Raw genomic sequence first — 22142 nt, forward strand, 5'->3', positions numbered from 1 at the left:
TACCGAACGGACACACAAGGTAGCTTGGTGGGTATCTGCAAATTAAATACAAAATATTTTTTTAATGAATGTATATACAGTATATGGTATGTAATTTTATGTATTCATATAATCAACAAATAAATGTTAAAAAATATCATCTTTTGTCATAACATCTCAACCTAATATTTAAAAAAAAAAAAAATATAATCAAGGTTGACTGTGGGTGCAGTACATATTGAAAGGAGAGTACATAGTATCGAAAGTATTGTACCCACAGCTTAGTCAAACTAGAGTAAAATTATTTTTAAATTTCGTGTTTGATTTGTAAGACTCCATTTTAATTTATATATTAAATGTTAAAATGAAACACTGATTTTTAGAGTCTACTAAACTGTATTTTATTTTTTTAAAAGACATAAAAATTAAATATGTGACAATTGTTTCGCCTTGCTATGGCATATTCAAACATAAAAATTAAATAAATTTGTTTTGTTTTTTAATAAAAAGCTGGGGATATCTGCTTTATTTTTTTATAATTTATTTGACAGTCACCTTGTGGAAATATCTATAAATTTTTAGTTTAAGTTTTACTTGGTTAATACCACTATTTCTTCCTATCTCTTGTGATACGTGTTTCGAAACATTCTGCATCATGATATATGAAAATCATGCTGATTGCATTAAAATACGTATCACAATAAATTTGAATTGATTATGGTATTAAGTAATTTTTTTTATTGAAAACATGCATATTTTGTTAACAGTAACATATTTTATTAAAATAAATCGATTGTAAGAAGATCAACTCGCTGTCAATCGTAACACTACGCTTCAGTGCTAGCACATACAATATTAATAATAAAAATAGATAAATACATTGTAAGGTAATATTTCCAAAATTAAACGCGGTTAATTTGGTTAAATTCTACAATTATTTATATATATTTTGATACTTGATGCGTTTCGTCTTCTTAGGACATTATCAAACACTGCCTAGAATTATTTACAAAATGTCCTTATATACTAACAATAATTGCTATTATTAGGTCTAGGAGTACATTTAATGGTGGGTATCGTACCCAACAATATACTACCCATCAATTCAATATGGAATTCTACCAACTGTCTGCAGTTACAATAAATAAGATAAATACATATCAAGCCGCTTCTCCACAGGGGTAGTCAAAGAGAATAGAACCTCAGACCACTTTGTATTTGCAAACAATCTTCTTCTCTTCCACGTTCATGCATCTTCTCGTATTTACCCGCCAATTATTCCGACTCCTGACCCGACCACTTTAAAGTATTTGAAATAATTGATCATGTCCAGTTTTCTTTAGAATCATTTCATGTTTCTCTTATCAACAACATTCGCCTCGTAAACATGTTTCAATCTTCTTTCTGAATATAATGAATTATTTTAAATAGCTTCCTATTACAAAAAATAATAATTATAAACATTCTTCGTCTCCAGTCTCCTCACATCACTTAATTAGCCACTTTTTATCTCGTTTTCTCACCTAACTACGAGTATTAATATTTTTTATTTTAAGTTTAGTACGAATTAGTCCATGAAGAAGATAAAATGCTTATCACAATCGGTTTTGAAAACCAGTATAAAAAATAAACTGGTTACAAACAAAGTCTGAATTTTAATTATTCTAAAAATAAATATTTAACTGAATTCTATTTTAGCATTCACTCTTAAATCGTATAACCGTATTTTATCCTTCAGATAATATATGTGTTTGGACACACGTATGCCACAAAGAACAAAATACCTTGTAAAAACCAACCAAACACATTCAAATAATAATTTTAAACGAATCCAATTAACAAACAAGCCTTTTGAAGAGACAGTAATATTGCTCATACATTATATACCATATATATTCTTGAAATTTAAATTGATGCCAAAATAATTAAAACGTTTGTTTCTTTGTATTTTTTTTAATAAAATATTTTCATTCGGACCGCCTCTAGCGCCGCTTCAGTGAACTAAACAATTGGTGGGAGTAAAATATCTGAGTTGGAAAAAGTACAAGTTGGATCTGAAAAAAAAATATATATCAGGATATTTTTAAAACTTACTTTTGTTCAAATACTCGGATTATCAATATTGTTAAAAAATAACGAATTGCAAAATTTTAATTTATGTTTTATAATTTTTTTTTGTAAAGAAATCAAAATCAAAAACAAAATGTTGTTAACTGTAAAAAACGCTTATTTCACATAACTATGGTACCGTAAATTAAGTATACATTGCACCATGGGTGATACTTTGCACCACCTTCTGTAAAGAAGTTGTGAAGCTGGTCATATTTGATACATGTTATTTTTCATTCTACTTTCTATTGTTTCTGATAGATGGAACTTCAATCTACTTTTTAGTTCACAGAAGTACTAGTCGGTCGCTATTGCTACAATGCGTTTTTCCTGTCCGAACGTGAAGAAAGTATTCTGTCTGAAAATTGTGCCCGAAATTCGAAGATTTTTTGCAGACTTAAATGAAAAGTTTCCTGACTGAAATGATCAGTTTTTTTAAATAATATTTTGTTTGTTGTGATTTTTGATAGCTTTTCAGTCCAAATTATTAAGCAACAGTTAATGGAGGATGTAGGTAGGTACACTTATATTTGTTTTCTGGGAAAGGAAGAATCTATTAACATGGTAATTGTGCGAGAATCAATGTTTTAAAGCTTTAAATAATAAATAATAAAACCCTTATCCGCACCCCAATGGTGCATAGGGCACTGTGTCATATTAACGCAGTGTTATCTTGATCGTTTACACATGTAGGAAAGGTGATCAGCCCTCCGCTTCAGGTACCAGTCCATGGTAATATTGAATAAATATTACAGTGAAAAAATCAATTAAGTTTTTTTACCCCCCTTGGGAATCGAACCCGGGACCTCCAGAACGGTAGCCGAGCGTGCTGACCATTACACCACGGAAGTGGACTAACATAAATACATATACATATACATAAATATAAAAAATACATTTTACATAAATAAAAAATAAAAAAAAAGTATTTTTTTTTACAATAAACTGTTGATCGTTTACCCATTCCTTTATTCTTCCTTCGGTCCATATTCCACGCTTACTTCCGCCGGCAACAGATTAAAAATGATCTATGCATTGAAGTGTTCTATCACGAATGTAGTTGTAAAATGAGCAGAGGAAGACCTAGACATGATAAAGTATGTCAAATACTTGAAAGAGGTCAGGTCAGAAGTCGAAGTAATCAGTGGAATTGTATGAGGGATTGAAAGCTGTCCCACCGCATGCCCAGATCTGATACAGAAGCATCTAGACTTCCTGACAGATCTGCTCTTGCTAAGCAATTTTTTTATTTGTTTTTAAATAAAATATAACTCACAAGACTCAAATAATCTGTGTTTGATTTAAAAATTAATTCATAAAATAAAAATAAAATGTTTGATGTTACAAATATCCCAATATTACGTTACACCGTGTATAAACTTGATGTGACATTCTTTGATGTTTGCGACGCGTGACGTCTGGCTGTCCTATATATGGTATCCGAATATTGGGCTTTTCGTCAATATCCATCCCTCTTTGCGTTTATTTTGAATGCGCGACTCAAACTCACGTTCGAGCATTTTGTTTTTTAATAAAATCGGTCTTTTGAAAATATAAATCATATCTCCGTCATGATTTTATTACACCAATGTGTAACGGTGGTCCAAAATGAAAAATTCTGAAGGAAATTATTTGACGGTTGAATTACGGAAAAGTTTTGCAAAATAATAAATCTTACAATTATCTTCTTCATACAATTATTTACAGAGCTTCGGATCCCATCGATATATTGAAATCTTGATCTACACCATGTTGAGTGTGTCCAAATACTAGGCTAATGACCATAAATACCGAGACTTCCATATTCTTCTTCATCTATGTTGAGATGTTAAAAAAAATCTGAAAACAACTTCTATAATTGAAAATAATCCAGATTTGTAAAAAAAGTATTTGGACACACTCAAAATGTTGTAAATAAATTAAAGGGTCCAATTATAAGCTAAAATAATGAAATGAAAAAAACACTTTCTAGCGTTTCTCGTGTATGTGATTATAATCCAGGATTCGGACCTCACATACCATAAGAGTTTCTGCTCAATAAAAAGCTTCTTTTCATCTCACCAATGATGTCTCTAGTGAAGGTTTAGCGATTCAAGCACAATGTTTCGAAATTGGATCATATATACAAATATAGAACTTCCAAGAATTTGAGTAAGGTCGTTGTCAATAATGGGTAGAATTGGTGAATTTTACATGTGTGTAAAGTGATTACATAAACCAGCCTATGACGGTCATAAGCCCCGTAAATGCCCAGACCATATTCTTCTTCGTGTATGCTTTAATGTAAAAAAATAATATGAAATGTATATCGATCATTATGATAAATTTTGCATGAAATAGTTTTAAAACGTTTTACATGATTCATTTACATATTTTCCCACCATTGAAGTTTTTGAAATTTTTTACTAGTTCCAATCTTCTTCTTCTAATAATTGTGTATATGACACCGTGTCATATTGAAGTATTGTAATCATGTATACTACTTCTATCTTTTTTCGTATAAAAACAAAAGATTTTTGTCCGGTTGAGAAACCTATAATAGACTAACTTACTAACCATCACGCCGCTTCCCCAAACATTTTTCGCCTCTTCCACGTTCATGCATCTCCTTATACATAAACGCCGATCGTTTCAACTCCTAACCTAACCGCTTTCAAGTATTTGGCTCCTTTTTCCAATTATATTCGTCTCATAATTTTATTTTACCGTTCTTTCCTCACTCATTCGTTCCACATGTCCAAACCATCTCAACACACCTTTCTTAATTTTATCGATAATGCTTATCTCAGCTTTGCATTCCTCCCTTGTTTCACTATCATCTTCATCTATCGGACACGTATAATAGATAATGATAAATCACCGGATATAAGTTTATGAAAAGTCCTAGATATGAATGATAGTAGTATTCGCCCAATGACGTGATCCGATTTTCAATAAACCGTTCTATGAAACTGTAGAGATTAATGATATATTAATGTGTTTTGATAATTGTTTCCCTAACTTCCGTTGTTCGGTCTTGCCAAACCCGAAAATGAATTTCGCGCGCTGCTTCCTCCGGAAACGAATATGGCTGCTAACCGGATATCGAAGGATAACCTGACGGTTGTGGATTATAGACAAAATTAAATTAGTTTTTGAATAAATATTACATTTTTATGATTTGATTATTTTTTTCAGTATATCGGTAGTGTAAAAACAAACGGGTATATCTGTCTCAGACCAAATTTTACAGGAGAGAAAAAACAAACTTGTGAAATTAAATAATTCATTTGTTTTATTTTTTAATATGCACATATCTAAATTAAACTTAATAAGTATTTCAACTACAGCTATATCCTTTTGCCAGATTATAAATTACATTATTTAAGACATTTTGTGGAACAAACTTAGAAAATGAAAAAATTGACAGATCATGATCATGACCCCTTTGCCATTACACTACCGATGTATACAATTTTTCTTACTTGGTATCCATTTTATATTCGTTTGTTATAAATAAATGTATAAACATGTAAACAAATAAACACATATAATAGTGAACATAATTGTGAATGTAACTGAAGCAACATTTTGAGTGTGTCCAAATACTTGTTCACAAAATCTGGATTATCTCCAATTACAGGAGTTATTTTCATATTATTTTTTGACATCTCATCAAAGATGAAGAAGAATATGGAAGTCTGGGCATTTACGGGGCTTACGACCGTCATAGGCTGGTTTAAGTGATCACTTTACACACGTGTAACATTCACCAATTCTACCCATTATTGACAACCACACTACTCAAATTCTTGGAAGTTCTATATATATGAACCAATTTAGAAACCTTGTTCATGAATCACTAGAACTTCACTAGAGACATCTATTGGTGAGATGTAACGTGTGTAAAGTGATCACTTAAACCAGCCTATGACGGTCGTAAGCCCCGTAAATGCCCAGACTTCCATATTCTTCTTCATCTTTGATGGGATGTCAAAAAATAATAACTGAAGCAAGGTCATTTGCCCTAGAGGTATAAGATATCTAGAGGAAGACCAAAAATTTATGAATCCTTCAGAAAGATAACATGGCTCGAAGGCATGATCTAAGTGACGTTGTTTATGATAGAAGGACCTATAACCTGAAGACGAGGTGAACTGACCCTTATAGTCTACGAAGACGATAAGTAGTCAGTATAGAGCCAGGAAGAAAAAAAATTATAACTAACTAACTAACTAACTAACCATCACGCCGCTTCACCGCAGGGGTAGGCAGAGAGAATAGAGCGCAACACCACTCTGTCCTTGCAAACATTCTTCGCCTCTTCCACGTTCATGCATCTCCTCATACATACCCGCCGATTGTTACGACTCCTAACCTGACCACTTTCAAGTATTTAGCATACCTGATCGTGCCATGTTTTTCTCGGTCTTCCTCTGCTTCTTTTCCCGCTAACATTTGCCTCAAAAATTTGTTTTACCGTTCTTTCCTCACTCATTCGTTCTACATGTCCAAACCATCTCAACACACCTTTCTTAATTTTATCGGTAATGCTTATCTCAGCTTTGCATTCCTTCCTTATTTCACTATTCGTACATCTATCATACATCGTTTTGTCGCACATTCTTCTGAGAGATCGCATTAAAAAATTATAATTAATGGAATATTGATATTCGATAATGGGCAGAATTGTGAAATTTACACAAGTGTATAATGTGATAACATAAGCCAGCAAAATGCGAGGCCATAGGTTCTGAATGCTTAGGCGTCAATATTTTTTCGTATATTTCGTCTAAAGGTGAGACACCTTTTATTGTACATTCCGTACACAGTATTAGAAAATAGTAAAAAATGCATCGAAACACGCGTCATAGTAGATTTTAAGATAAAGTGATATATACTAATTTTATTTTAAAAATAATAAACCCGCTTTAACTTTTAAATGGCTTGTCTGCACGTAGGATTGTCAGAATAGGTAAATGTAATGTCAAAAATTCCTCACAAATACTTGAAAATCAACATTTCTTGGACTGATTTCTCAATTCGCGGGAATCGAACCCGCAAAGCCAGTTTCGAAGTCGAGTGTCTACCTAACTATGCCATGGCGTCTGTCAAATGAATATATTAGAAAAATCAACGGTTCTCAAATACCTTTTTAAAAAAATTCGCTTTTTTTCAAAACGCTTATTTTATCTTTCATGTCAGCTTTCTGAAAGAGACTGGTTTCAGTTTTCAAGATTTTATTTTCAGATTACGGTTAATATGAAACGACGGTTTAATGGAGATGTTTGCGATTTTTAATGATCCGTCCGCCCAAAAGCGAAGAGAAATCACATTTTGTTTTTATAGTCACAATCACAAGGGACTTCCGATCTAGGAGAACAGCTTTAATAATGATAACACAGGCATTTTAATTTCATACATCCAAATTTTTTTCATTAAATTTTCTTTTACCTAATAAAAGACGGTCTTAAATTTACAAAATACCTAGTTTATCGATATCAAATCAGGTATTTGGGAAAATTTTATTTCATTATTTATTCAGCAGTCACTTTGTGGTAATATCTAAGTATTTTAGTTTATTTTGTCCGTCTCCATGGTGCGACGGTTAGCGTTTTTAGCTTCCCAAGTTCGGAGGTCCCAAGTTTGATTTCTAGGGGGGGTGTGAATAAATATTAGTGATTTTATACTCTAATTTTTTTTAATATTGCCCTGAACTGATCCCTGAGGCGCAGGAGTGATCACCTTGCCTTCGTGTAAGTAATGCTCAAGATAACACTGCGTCAATACAATGTAGTGCCCTACGCACCATTATGTGCATATAAGGGTGAGAAGAGAATAATTTTTAACAAATGTTTTGTTTGGTAAATACCACCATTTCTTAACATCTTTAATGACACGTGTTTCGATGGATTTAATGCATCGAAATACGTGTCACAATAGTTTAATGAAATCTGTGGTATTTATTTATCAAGTATTATTAAATTAAGAATGAGTAAATTTATTTTGAATGATCGAAAGTTTGCCCCACATACCTACATTTTACCTGTCCAGCAGTAAGTTAAAAAAAAAAAAAAAATTATATCATAGTCGATGCTATACGCAACATATTTTCTTGAATAAATAAAAAAAAACATTTACACCAGTCAAAATGATTAATCGCAACATTGGTAATTTTGACATAAATCATGTTTTAAACATGTTTTGATATAAATCACGTCATAAATCATGTTTTGTATTGGTCGTATATATACTCCTGGAGGGATAATCATATTTTTTTTTACCTAACGTCCAAGGGACTCTGAAATCTAGCTATGGCTTATGCAACACCGCTTATTATGACCCTACTCAGGCTTCAAGTTCTTAAGTTTCATAGCCTTTGCCTACTCGTGAGTGGATTTACTCATAATGTTTAAAGTTACATGAGTAAACATTCTAGGCAAAAACACTCGCTCAAAGATAATCATGTTTCGTATTGGTCGTATATACACTCCTGGAAAGATAATCATGTTTTGTATTGGTCGTATACTTAGTCCTAGAAAGATAATCATATTTTGTATTGGTCGTATACTTAGTCCTAGAAAGATAATCATATTTTGTATTGGTCGTATTATACTCCTGGAAAGATAATCATGTCTTGTATTGGTCGTATTATACTCCTGGAAAGATAATCATGTCTTGTATTGGTCGTATATATACTCCTTGAAAGATAATCATGTTTTGTATTGGTCGTATATATACTCCTGGAAAGATAATCATGTTTTGTATTGGTCGTATAAATATATTTCTGGAAAGATACACTCCATGGTCGACCACATTCCTGGAAAGGTAAGGCATTGTATGATTTTATTAAGCAACGTAGGTTACGAAATACTGGCAGTTTGTCTGTATATTATCTCTTGAAAACTTTAAGAATATCAGTTGAAAATACTGAAAATCGATATCGCTTTTCAATCACCCTTTTTTCGCTTAAATAAATAATGTAAAAGGTGAAATGAACATTTTTTTGTGCTTCCAAAGCGCCTTCTCTTTGCTCTCAAATTATTAAGGTTACGCGAGCTGAATCAATAGGGAAATCATTATCGTCTTTGAAATTATCAATGAATTATTTAAAAAGTTCTGAACACCAACGCAATTTGTAAAACAATCGATAATCTCTATGACGCCTCTTTTGTTCGCTCTAAGTTTTAAGCCGTTAAACGCCGAGTAAGATAAACAAATATTAATACTAACTTCTTAAAAAATATCTTTGCGAAGGATATTCAAAAAGTTTTTAAAGTATCATTAATACACAGTATCATTGTCACAATGAGAAAAAAATTATAAACGCAAAAGTATTGAGTTTATTATTTTTTCTCATTGTAACATCTTTCGCAGGCGTTATTTTAAAGGATGGATTTTGCTCCAATTTCTAGTTCAATATTCAAAATATTTTTATTTCTGATTACAGAAGTTATTTAAAAAGTGATAACGCAAATCAGTCAATAAATATATACATAGTTAGTGATATCCATATTCCCATCTGAATTAAATGTTTTTATTTTGTATTTATGTTTTACTTGGTAATACCTAATGTGTGTTTCGATGCATTTCAAATCATTTTCAAATATCATAGATTCTAAGAAATAGTGGTATTTACCAAGTAAAACATAAATAAAAAATGGATAGATACTATTACAAATTGACTGCCCAATGAATTTACGAAATTAATGGTTTTTCACCTACGTATTTGTTCTTTTTTACAAGTATTTAAAAATATGAATTTAAATTTTAATTAATACTTATCTTCGCCTTGCAGTATTTTCTTATAACATCATTCAAACATCTATCAAACAATATTAGAGAACATTTTGAGTGTGTCCAAATACTTGTTCACAAAATCTGGATGATCTCCAATTACAGGAGTTATTTTTGTATTATTTATTTATTTTCATATTTATATGTTACACGTGTGTAAAGTGATCACTTAAACCAGCCTATGACGGTCGTCAGCCCCGTAAATGCCTAGACTTCCATATTCTTCTTCATCTTTGATGAGATGTTAAAAAAATAATATTAGAGAACGCGTTTCGACTACATTCAGTCTACTTTCATCCAGGAAACGAATCGTTATATATTTTTATTTGCAATATCTACTAAATGACGTAATACGTATCCTTCTATTATAAAGCACCCGAGAAACGAGCAACCGAATATTGTAGATTCCATAATATAGGCGTTCTATTGTATACGCTAACGCGGGGGAAGAGAGAGAGTGTGGGAAAAGGAGGTTTCGCTAGAAGTACCTTAATCTCTGGATGTGACGTAACAAATCTTTGTTAAGTGTTTCCAGATTAGCTTTGGTAAATCAAATACAACAAATAAATTATTTTGAGAGCTTATTGTAAAATAATAATAATAATAAAACCCTTATCCGCACCCCAATGGTGCATAGGGCACTGCGTCATATAAACGCAGTGTTATCTTGATCGTTTACACATGAAGGAAAGGTGATCAGCCCTCCGCTTCAGGTACCAGTCCAGGGTAATATTGAATAAATATTACAGTGAAAAAATCACTTATATTTATTTTACCCCCCTTAGGAATCGAACCCGGGATCTCCAGAACGGTAGCCGAGCGTGCTGACCATTACACTACGGAGGCGGATATTGTAAAATTATTACTTATTTATTATTTATTATTATTAATATATTTATTTAGTTTATTATTAATATTGTAAAATACCCAAATAAAATTTCCTATTCTTATTCCCAATATTTCGAGTGGTCCAAAATTTTGTACTACTATTTCGTGATTTACACCACATATCGCTCACTCCTTTCAAGAACGTAATAAATCAAAAATCGTCAATTTTCAGTTATGCATGTTTCCGAAATGCTTAGAAAATGTACTATATCCCAGCAAAAGAGGCATATTTTTAACTTAATATTTACCCGCTACAGGGCAGAAAGTGTTATTTTTGCATTTTTAAGAAAAGTATTGTTAAATTATTTTTTTAAATATACTAAATATTTTTCAAATGAAGAAAAAACCTTCAGGTTTTACTTAAAAAGATCTGTTGCACAGTAAGAAGTTCAAAAAGTGGCTTGATATTTATTTTTAACACATTGTATTATATTTTTAAGCTTTAAAAACGTTCTCCTGAAAAATCAGGTTTTTTTTATTTATGACGTTCTTGGAAGGAGTGAGCGATATGGTTATTTGGATAAATATAATTTTTTAATACCTTAATATAGATGAAGCCAGAGGAAGACCGAGAAAAATATGGCACGATCAGGTATGCCAAAAACATTAAAGTGGTCAGGTTAGGAGTCGTAACAATCGGCGGGTATGTATGAGAAGATGCATGAACGTGGAAGAGGCAAAGAATGTTTGCAAAGACAGAGTGGTGTGGCGTTCTATTCTCTCTGCCTGCCCCTGCGGGGAAACGGCGTGATGGTTAGTTAGTTAGTTAGTTAGGAATGTAGAATTATGGGCATTTAGATGACCTACGACCAATAGTTGACTGGTTTAAGTGTTCATTTTAAATAATTTATAACATTCACCATTCTACCTTTGATAAACTAACTATCCACACACTGAAAATATTGTTTTATATGTTAAAAAAATGGTCGAAAAATTATGTTTAGTAAAATAATGAAATTTTAAGACTATTAGTATGTATTATAATTTGAGAAATAATCTTACATATATTTCGTGAAGGTTAGTGGTAATGAAAAAGTAACTTATTTCAACCATAGATGTCACCAACGAAGTTATATGTACATTATTTTTCATAGTTATTTATTTATTTATTTAAACTTCATGGACCGGAAATAAATAAGTACGTTGGCGGGCTTATTGCTGAAAAGCAATATCTTCCAACCAACCAAATAAAGCATAACTATTATAAATCTTCTGATATTTTGAATTTTGTTGTTGTCAATCGTGGCAAGAATAATAAATGTTGCTAAGTGATCACTTAAAACCGTTTGACAGGGCGTAAACCATATTTTTCTTTTTATTTGTTATAATACGATATTAATAATCTTTTTTTACACTATGCTTGCAAACTTATTTTAATATTTCTATATTCGCCTTTTATCAATTTTTCAGTATCGTAAAATACATTCAAGAATTTCATTATTTTTTTGACTAAAATTACAGTAATAATGCTACATGAAATCGTGTACTAGCGTAATAAAATCACGTGTTATAACCATTCTAAAAGCTATTTACTTGAATTGAATTGTATTACAATTTTTTATTAAAATTAACAATGCTTCAGTTCTTAAGAAATGGTTTTTCCTTCTTCGTATGGAATTTTTGTGAGGTAACTTATTTGATATTTATGTTATTTATTTTTGTCTTGTTGTGATTTTCCGTTTAAAAAAGCCATATCAACAAATAAGTTGTTGAAAAAATTCAATGTGTAGTATGTTTTAATACATTTTTAAACAATATTTACATTATTGGCTTTGTATTGCCCTTAAATACATAATATCAGTATTATAAATAATAATTAAAAAATCTAAAATACTTAATTCATTTGATTTTTTTGAATTGGAAGTCACTCAGTAGTAATATTAATCCTTTTTAAGTTAAACTTAATAAATACCATTATTTCTTTAAAATCCATTGCAACGTATTTCGCATCAATTTTAAACACCGTAACACGTGTCAATTGATTTTAAGAAATAGTGGCATAGTGGCAATAGTATGTACCTAGTAAAATTTAAATTCAACATTTATTAAATTGATTGAAGCAAAATGACGAGGTGAAACAATGTAAGATAAGGAAAAAATGTAGATCATTTATGAAAAATTATTATGAGGACATGGATAAGGTGAAGGAAGTTTTAAAAAAATGACATCGCGTTCTATCCTCTCTGTCCACCCCTGCGGGGAAATTGCGTTTTGGTTAGTTAGTTAGTCAAATTATCAACAAAGTTATATCGAGTAATCTAATATAGCCTTTTAACGTGTTAACTTTAAAGATCTCCATTTCACTGTTACATAAACTGAAAGAACAGAGCATTATGGAAAATCATATTTTTTGTGAACCTTAAAAAAAACTGATTTATACCAGAGCTAAAGAGAGTTGGTTTGATATTATTTTTAATATCTTTTCGTTGTATTTTTCTTCCTGAATTTTCAAGATTAAAAAAAGTTTTTTCATGGATAATGTCTATCTATAGGTAAACCTTTTCAGACATGTATGTATGATAATTGTATGGCAAGTTAGTTCACAATTAATCTATATTTGAAAATAAATAACTCTTAATTGTACCTACTCAGGATTTTTTTACTACGCATTGCTTTTAACTTCTGATTTTTTCGTTTTTTTTTCTTCAATTCCCCTTATTTCAAAAAGTTTTATTTATCGATCGAGAAGAACGCGTGGCAATATATTTTTTTGGATATGATTTATTTTTTTGTTATTTATTTCGATACATTTTTTAATTAAAATGAAAATTAGCTTGAACTTGGAATTTTTACCAAAATTACGTCATAAATGGGTGAAATATTTACTTTTATTACCACGTAACACGATTTCGTTTTAGAAATATATGTAATTTGAGAAAAATAGCTACTGAATAATTTCAATCCGAAATCTGAATAATTTCATTTATATTACTAATTATTTTTCAGATTTTGGACATGTTTCTTAATGAAAAAAGTTCGGATTGAAGCAAAATTAAAAATTACTAAATAAAGATTGATTGATAATGATCCAACATCGTTATATTAGTTCATTAAGTTTATAATTCCGGTAAAAAAAACATTAAAAAATCCATATACTTAACTAAAATGAGTCCAAATATTTTTACATGTAAAAATAACTCCTAACTAAATAAAATCCAGATTTGTGAACAAGTATTGGGACACACTCATAATAAAACCCTTATCCGCACCCCAATGGTGCATAGGGCACTGCTTCATATAAACGCAGTGTTATCTTGATCGTTTACACATGAAGGAAAGGTGATCAGCCCTCCGCTTCAGGTACCAGTCCAGGGTAATATTGAATAAATATTACAGTGAAAAAATCACTAATATTTATTTGACCCCCCCCTGGGAATCGAACCCGAGACCTCCAGAACGGTAGCCGAGCGTGCTGACCATTACACTACGGAGGCGGACGAAGTGGACGGAGTGGACACACTCATTATGCTTTAAATAACGTAACTGATCAAATGATGTGCTACTTCAATCAATCATATCATCTTTTTAAGCGGTTCTTAGTTTATAAATATATTATTGAGAGTTTACATACTAATTACATACTATGAAAACGGTGACTGCTTAATAAAAGCTTTTTTCAATCCAACAAAGTAGGCTGTTGTTAACTCATGTATTTATATGCGTCTCTTACTGTGTGAAATAATTCGTTAAGGACCTTGCATACATTTAAAAGGTTGACTGCTAAATAAAACATACTCAAAGCAACCAAAGATATCATTGCGAATGACCAGGTGTATGGATGTGAAGGAAGTGAGGATTGTATGTCAGGACAGAAGAGTGTAGCGTTCTATCCTCTCTGCCTACCCCTGCGGGGAAACGGCGTGATGGTAGTAGTAGTAGTTGTAATATATATATATATATATGCATTTAAAAACTTTACAAAAAAATCTGAAGATGAACGCTTTGAACTACATATGTTAAATTATAGGCAGAACAGGTTGAGTTACACAGTCATACATAAATGATCATTTAAATAACTGACAAGTAACATATAAAAAGTTGAATTGAGATTTTGCGAGATATGATATTTTCCCTCATTACCATTACATTAAAACAGCTCAGATGTCACTTACACATTTCCCGGTTTCTTTGTCCCTAACATTAAATTTGCGTCATTTATGCCGTAATGTTTTCAGTTGACAAAATGAAATCCTACCTGCGATGTTATCCGCCATACCCTCAAACAAAATAAATCGCCAACTTTGTATCAATTTCAATTAAGACTTCGTCTTAAGGGTTTTACGGTATTTCTAGAATAGAGCGAGTATAATATAGGGTGTACAGAAATGTAAAAGGAAAGGTGGTAAAGGAATGAAAATTATTAATGTTAAAGATCAAAGGTGCTTAATATTATACAGAACGTTTGAATAAGTTCGCTTCAAAATAATAGGCACTCTGAAATATGTCGTTGAATTAACACACTTAGTAATATTACTTTTATTAAGAGGTTAGTCAAGACAAACTTGATTGCGTTTTATAATCAAAATGTAACTTTGTTTTAAAATCACTATAAATATTTTGTTATAACTTAATTATAATGCCTACCGGTTTCTATTTGACAATCATCTAATAGAAAATAATCACTCATTTGATAAAAATAAAGGTCTAAATATATTACACACATACAACAGAGGACTTAAATTAGATTACTTAGAAATTGAAAAGGCAATTAATAATAATTTACAACTTATAAATACTAAAGTAAACGATTCTTCTAAAAGTCAGTTATTAAATATGTTTCCAATCACCCAACATCCCTGATCTCTTTTGACTGTGACTGCTAATCAATACAAAAAATAAAGACACTTCAGATCTACCCAAGCTCCTTTGCCCAACCGTCAAAATATTTTGAATATTGTTAAGTAGATAGTATTTTAGTATTAAAAAGTCTTGATAAATAAATAATATAATAACCTTTTTAAATAATTTATTTGATTAGTGACTGGGTTTCGTCGTTTTCGACATCACCAGTCTGATGATATTATTAAAATTGGTCAAATAAAATATATGTGGAAAACCTAAATATTTGTAATTTTATTACATAAAATGCAGTTCAAAAAGAAATACCAATAAAAAACTTTCGCAATTTCACCATTCGTCTTAGAGACCGCATTTCGACTATGTTCAGATAACTTTTACCCTTCTCTTACCAACTTCGTGCTTCACTTCCATACATTATATTCCATATATAAGTTCATTTTATATTTGTAATATGAGATTAATTCATATGTTTTTATTTTTTTTCAGATTTGGGTATCGATACTTAAAGTGTATAATATTAAATACAACAGTGTTAAAAATGTTTGTAAAAATAAGTGAGTTTTATACATAAAAAAAAATATTTATTTAAAATGTAAAATTCTAAATATTTAAGAAAAATACTTTAAGTGAATAATCAGTGTGTGTGTGGTTTCGACGCTTGAAATGTTTTATCCAAAAGTGTGTGTCAATAAGTAAAAGTCATGGTGCATTGAAAGTTATAAGAACACCGTAAATATGCCGATGTGTCCTTATAATAGGACCATCATGGCTTTACTACTGTTCCTGTTATCTTACATGGTGGTGGTGACGTCACACCCCGAAAACAGTAAGTACTCACCCCTTAATGTTTGTAATTAAAAATGTACGTAAGAACTTCGAATTTCCATGAATAATTTCTTAAATATACTAACGAAATAAATTATTTTAAATTTGACTTTTCTAGTTCTTAATATTTTCATAAGAAAATTCAATATTCAATATGTCAGAGCGTAATTGTACGTAAGTTTTATTATTTTGAAAATTTTCTTAACTTCGTATTTAGTAATTTTTTTTTGTTTTCTTTTCTGTACCGTAAATACTTTAAAAGTTTTCTTTTTTATCATAATAAATTAGTAGAGCATTTCCACATTTATATTACACCTACATATTAGTATTCGTCTGGGAGACGCCTACATTTGTAATTGAATTAAACGAATTATATCAGAGGTACTATTTTATAAACAGCTTAACGTTTTAATGACGCAGTAAATATACTTTTACTTTTTGTAAAAAAATATAATATTTATTCATTATTTATGACGTTATTTTTTATAGCTGATAATACCTACACCATGTTATTAAATCGTACATTATCATATTTTGTATATTAACAGCATTGATAAGTTTGTGTTATGGTAATAAAACACTCTCCTTATCATCCATTGTTTACTTTGAGTAATACCATTTTTATAAACACTTATTCGTGACTGCCGGTTTTGAAAAATCATTCCATCATCAGGTCATTAAAATAAAAATATAACGATTTGACATTTTGCTCACTCCTTTCAAGAACGTCATAAATCAAAATTCGTCAATTTTCAGTTGTGCATGTTTTCGGAATGCCCAAAAAATGTACTATATCCCAGCAAAAGCGGCATATTTTAAACTTAATGTTTACCCGCTACAGGGCAGAAAGTGTTGTTTTTGCATTTTGAAGAAAAGGTATTGTTTAATTATATTTTTTTAATAAAATAAATATTTTTCAAATGGAGAAAAAACCTTCAGGTTTCATCTCAAAAGATCTGTTGCACAGTAAAAAATCGATTAAGTGGCTTGATATTTATTTTTAGTACATTGCATTATATTTTTAAACTTAAAAATCGTTGTCCTGAAATACCAAGTTTTTTGATTTATGACGTTCTTGAAAGGAGTGAGCGATTTGTAAAAAAAAATTGACACAACTTCTCTGCAGGAGAAAGCAGAGGAATTAAACTCTACTTTTTATGTATTCGTAAACATTATTCGCCTCTTCTACATGCATGCATCTCCTATTTCATATCCGCTTATCATTTTTACTCCTGACCTGTCTACATTCAAGTATTTGAAGCACGTGATTAAGCCAAGTTTTCCTCGATCTCTGCTTCTATTTCTGACTACATTCACCACATATATTTAATTTACCGTTCTTTTTTATTTTATTTATTGTTTTTGTTTTTTTTTTCATTTTCAGTTTGGTTTTTCATTTAATTTTTTTGCTTTTTTTATTTACATAATATAATTGATTTTGTATACAATTTCTTAACATTTCAATATAATAGAATTTTATAATATTAGTTGCTGAGCCTCTCCAAAAATGAGACTGAGCTCTTCTCCTTGGAGAAGGATTTTTTCCTTTTTTATATGTAGTATCATATTATACATCAAAAAAATGTATTCCACATTATAATATTTTCTAAATAATCTTTTGGTTTTCTGATAAACAAAAAAAATCATGAATCAACCGCGAACTATAATATCATTTTTTAATATTTTTTACATAGATATTATAGCGTAATATGTAATTTTTGTGCAAAATATATTACATCCTTTCAGAACGAATATTTACGCTTCATTAAATGGGGAAAGATAAACAAATTGTCAGATATTCGGGTTATTCAGATTCTCTGAGCCAACATTTATTTTCAAATCATCAGATCCCATTTGCGAATGTAGAACCGCGTTTCTTTGATTACGACAAATATCTGCGAATTCCAAAGAAAATGGCCAAGATTTGCTCGAAATAATGCCTTTTCATTTCGCCTTTGTAAAATGGGGAAAATCATCGGAAAAGCTTCGAGAAATATCGTAACACTGAACTCCTATCCATGTGCACGATTCGGGTTGGGTGGTTTTTTTAAAAGGTAAATGTCTTCAATTTTAAAAATGGTGAAGCAAAGTAGAAACCATTTAAAAAAACCATTCTTTAACTATTTAGGGCTTAAAAATACTTGAAATTTAAGAAAGGTTCATCTTCGAGATAACATATTGACTTTACAATGCCAAAAACTTCCAACAGAACTTTTAAAATTTTGGAACTAAATACTTTCAACAACCTTCCTACAAATTGAAAAATAATGAAGTCATCAAAGTGCTAAAAAATAAAACTAATGCATGTTAAAATATTAAACTATACACGTTAATCGAAAAAATACTTGACAAATATATAAAAAAAACGAATAATACAAAAATTTAAAAATATATTTAAAATAATTTATACCACACACAATCATTAACAATAAATAAAAAGTTTAATTCCTTTTCCAAGCACAAGGGTTAAGTCTTTTTATTGGAGAGAGCAGTGTAAATATTTTTTTAAGATTGTAAAGTAAAAATGTCAAATTATAAAAAAAAAAACTCTTGTAAAAATGGTGCATTCATAGAAATATCCAATTTCCAATAATTCATAAATTTATTTTGAAAAAAAAACTTTTACGTTTTAATATTCCAACAAAGATGAGGAGGAATAAGAAACTCTGGGTATTAACAGTGATTATGACGTGTCATAGACTGGTTCAGTAATCACTTTACACACGTGCAACATTCACCATTCTACTCAAGATTGACAACGACACTACTCGAATTTTTGAGAAGTGTGGTTGTTTATAGTGGATCTTGCATACAAATAAAAGGGTCTCTGCTAAATAATAGTTTTACTTGTTTCAACATAGATGGCTGTTGTGAACTCTTATAAACTGTATAATGAGATTTATCAATATATCCAGGGGTCCAAAAATTTTAAGAGTGTGGTTGTCAATCATCGGTTGAATGGAGATGTTTCACGTGTGTAAAGTGATAACTTGAAACCAGACTTTAACAGGTCATAATCCCTGTAAATACCCAAACTTCCATATTCTTTTTCATATATGTTGAGATGTCAAAATTTAAAAACAACTTAAGTTGAGAAAATACAGATTTGTGAGCATTATTTGACACACTCAAAATGATGTAAATAAAAAACCTATATAATTTATATTTGAAGCACTAACTTTGTGATTTTCCATTTTAAAATTAAAATGAAGCTTTGTTTTAAAATCACAATAAATATGTTATTTTAACCTTTTTTGACATCTCATCAAAGATGTAGAAGAATATGGAAGTCTGGGCATTTACGGGGCTGACGACCGTCATAGGCTGGTTTAAGTGATCGTCAGCCCCGTAAATGCCCAGACTTCCAAAAAAAATAATATGAAAATAACTCCTGTAATTGGAGATAGTCCAGATTTTGTGAACAAGTATTTGGATACACTCAAAATGTTATTATAACTTAACTATAATGTTTGTTTAAGTAGATAGCGTTTTAGTATTGACCAGTCTTGATAAAAAAGTGGTGCGCTTCGAAACTGGTAGACATTAAAATTAAGTTATATTAACATATTGATTTTAAAACAAAGTTACATTTTAATTATTAAAAAAAATCCACTTTTTTTGAAAAATACAAAGTCCCCAAAAATTGATCGCCTTAACGAACACATTACAAAAATATTTGCTGTTTAGATTTTCGTACATAAATGAAAAGGAGGGAGGTGGTTGGAATGGGGATGACGTAATTAATCATTTTTCTTAACAAAACACGAAAAATACACCAAAACAGTATCTCTTTTCTTCCATCAAAATACGTTCAAGGAAACATATTTTCTCCTTTATTTATTATTTAGTATTTCCACAATTATTTATTGATACAGAATAACTGTGACAAAGATGTTTAGTGAATTATTCAGGTTTACCGACCTGTGACTGACTGATAGCAGTAAAATCAGCTGAAATTTTACATGTATCAAAATTGCAACTTATACAAAATGAATACAATAACAATTTTAACTCTAAGGAGCATACGTTTATCTGCCAAGAGTCTTCAAAATATAAAAAGCGCCAGGATAAAAGAAATTTGCAAGATCGAAGACGTCGTTAGGTGGAGAAGGCAACGAAGAAGACAATGGTATGCGCATGTGAGAATGGAACCATCCAGACTCCCCCACATTGCACTGCACGACTAAGGTAGACAACGCCCGGACAGATCACCAAAGAGATGGATACTTCTTCTTCTTCATGAGTCCTCTGTCCTTCACTGCTTGTTATAGGCCTCTTCCCCTTTTTTCCATTTTCTCCGATCGGTTGCTGCTTGCAGGCAGTTTCTACCCCCCACAGCGACTTTGTTGTCGGACTATCGCTTTTAGGGTCTTCCGACACCTCTTTTGTTCTCCCAAGGTCTCCATCGTAGAAATTTGGGAACCATCTTGTAGGGTCCTGTCTTGAAATATGCCCTGCCCATTACTATTTGAATTGAATATGGATTGACAGCTGGAAATCGACATCGCAGGAGGCTTGTCCTTCTTGAAAACAGACCACAAAGCCTACACCAAGAAGAAGAAAAAGAAAAAAATATATCATCCGTAGGGTGAATAATCCAGCGTCTGACTTATTTAAACTCTTCAACGTTTATACGTCGCTTTACTGATGTCACTTTGCTGAAACTAGTAAAAGTACTTTTATTAAATAATCCTTTTTAATACAATTAAATTTATGAGCGGATTATGAAACATCCTGACATTAAATTTAAAATGTTTTAAGCCTTATTGCGAAATAGATTTCATAATGTTATTGGAATATAAATTAATTAAACTTGTTTAATCTCATACTTAACTATCTTCAAAGTGAGACATCAAATATCAAAATAAGTTTTAGAACCCCTTGGTTTAAATTTTGACAAATTTGTGATCCAAATTTAGACATAATTTTCTATATTGGATTAAGTTAATATTCTGAATTAATGCGAAACGTAAACTAACTAACCATCACGCCGCTTTCTACGTAGGCATCTAACATACTGCTATATTCTTCTTCATCTATGTTGCGATGTCAAAAAATAATATTCATGTAAGATCACTTTACACACAATTCAATTTTACAACGTCATATATCAAAAATCGTCAATTTCACTTGTGCATGTTTTCGCAATGCGCAGAACATGTACATCCCAGCAAAAATGGCATATTTTAAACTTAATATTTACCCGCTACAGGGCAGAAAGTGTTGTTTTTACATTTCGAAGAAAAAGTATTGTTTAATTATTTTTTTAAATGTACCAAATATTTTTCAAATAGAGAAAAAACCTTCAGGTTTTACCAAAAAAGATCTGTTGCAAAGTAAAAAAAGTTCAATAAGTAGCTTGATATTTATTTTTAATCCATTTTATTGAAAAATTGTATGTTGTTGAAAGGAGTGAGCGGTATGTAAATTCACAATGCTTGTAAAATTACACATATTGGAAATTTAACAAATACAAAAATAACTTAATAGACAAGACACATAAAATGGCGTTTGAGTAAAAATGACAATTATGCACAGTTAAAAGTTCAATAAGTGGCTTGATATTCATTTTTAATACATTTTATTGAATTCTTAAACTTTAAAAACGATCTCCAGAAAAATCAAGTTCTTTGATATATGACGTTGTTGAAAGGAGTGAGCGAATTGTCAATCATGGGTAGGATGGTGAACATTACACGCATGTAAAGTGATCACTCAACCAGCATATGATAGGTCGTTAGTCTTGTAAATACCAAGACTTCCAT

The 22142-nt window shown here is 30.6% G+C and overlaps 1 protein-coding gene across 1 annotated transcript in view; it reads left to right on the forward strand.

Annotated features, from left to right (window-relative positions):
• Window positions 1-16206: 16206 nt before the first annotated feature.
• LOC148300602 (uncharacterized) overlaps window positions 16207-22142 on the forward strand; it is a 52633-nt gene continuing 46697 nt past the window's right edge. The window contains exon 1 of the mRNA XM_088274551.1: window positions 16207-16378. Coding sequence (XP_088130677.1) covers window positions 16288-16378 — 91 coding nt within the window. The 5' untranslated portion in view covers window positions 16207-16287. The remainder of the gene's footprint in view (window positions 16379-22142) is intronic.

Source organism: Brachycentrus maculatus, unplaced genomic scaffold (assembly GCF_059751285.1).
Source record: "Brachycentrus maculatus isolate JH-2025_06_01 unplaced genomic scaffold, ASM5975128v1 h1tg000690l, whole genome shotgun sequence".
NCBI lineage: Eukaryota > Metazoa > Arthropoda > Insecta > Trichoptera > Brachycentridae > Brachycentrus > Brachycentrus maculatus.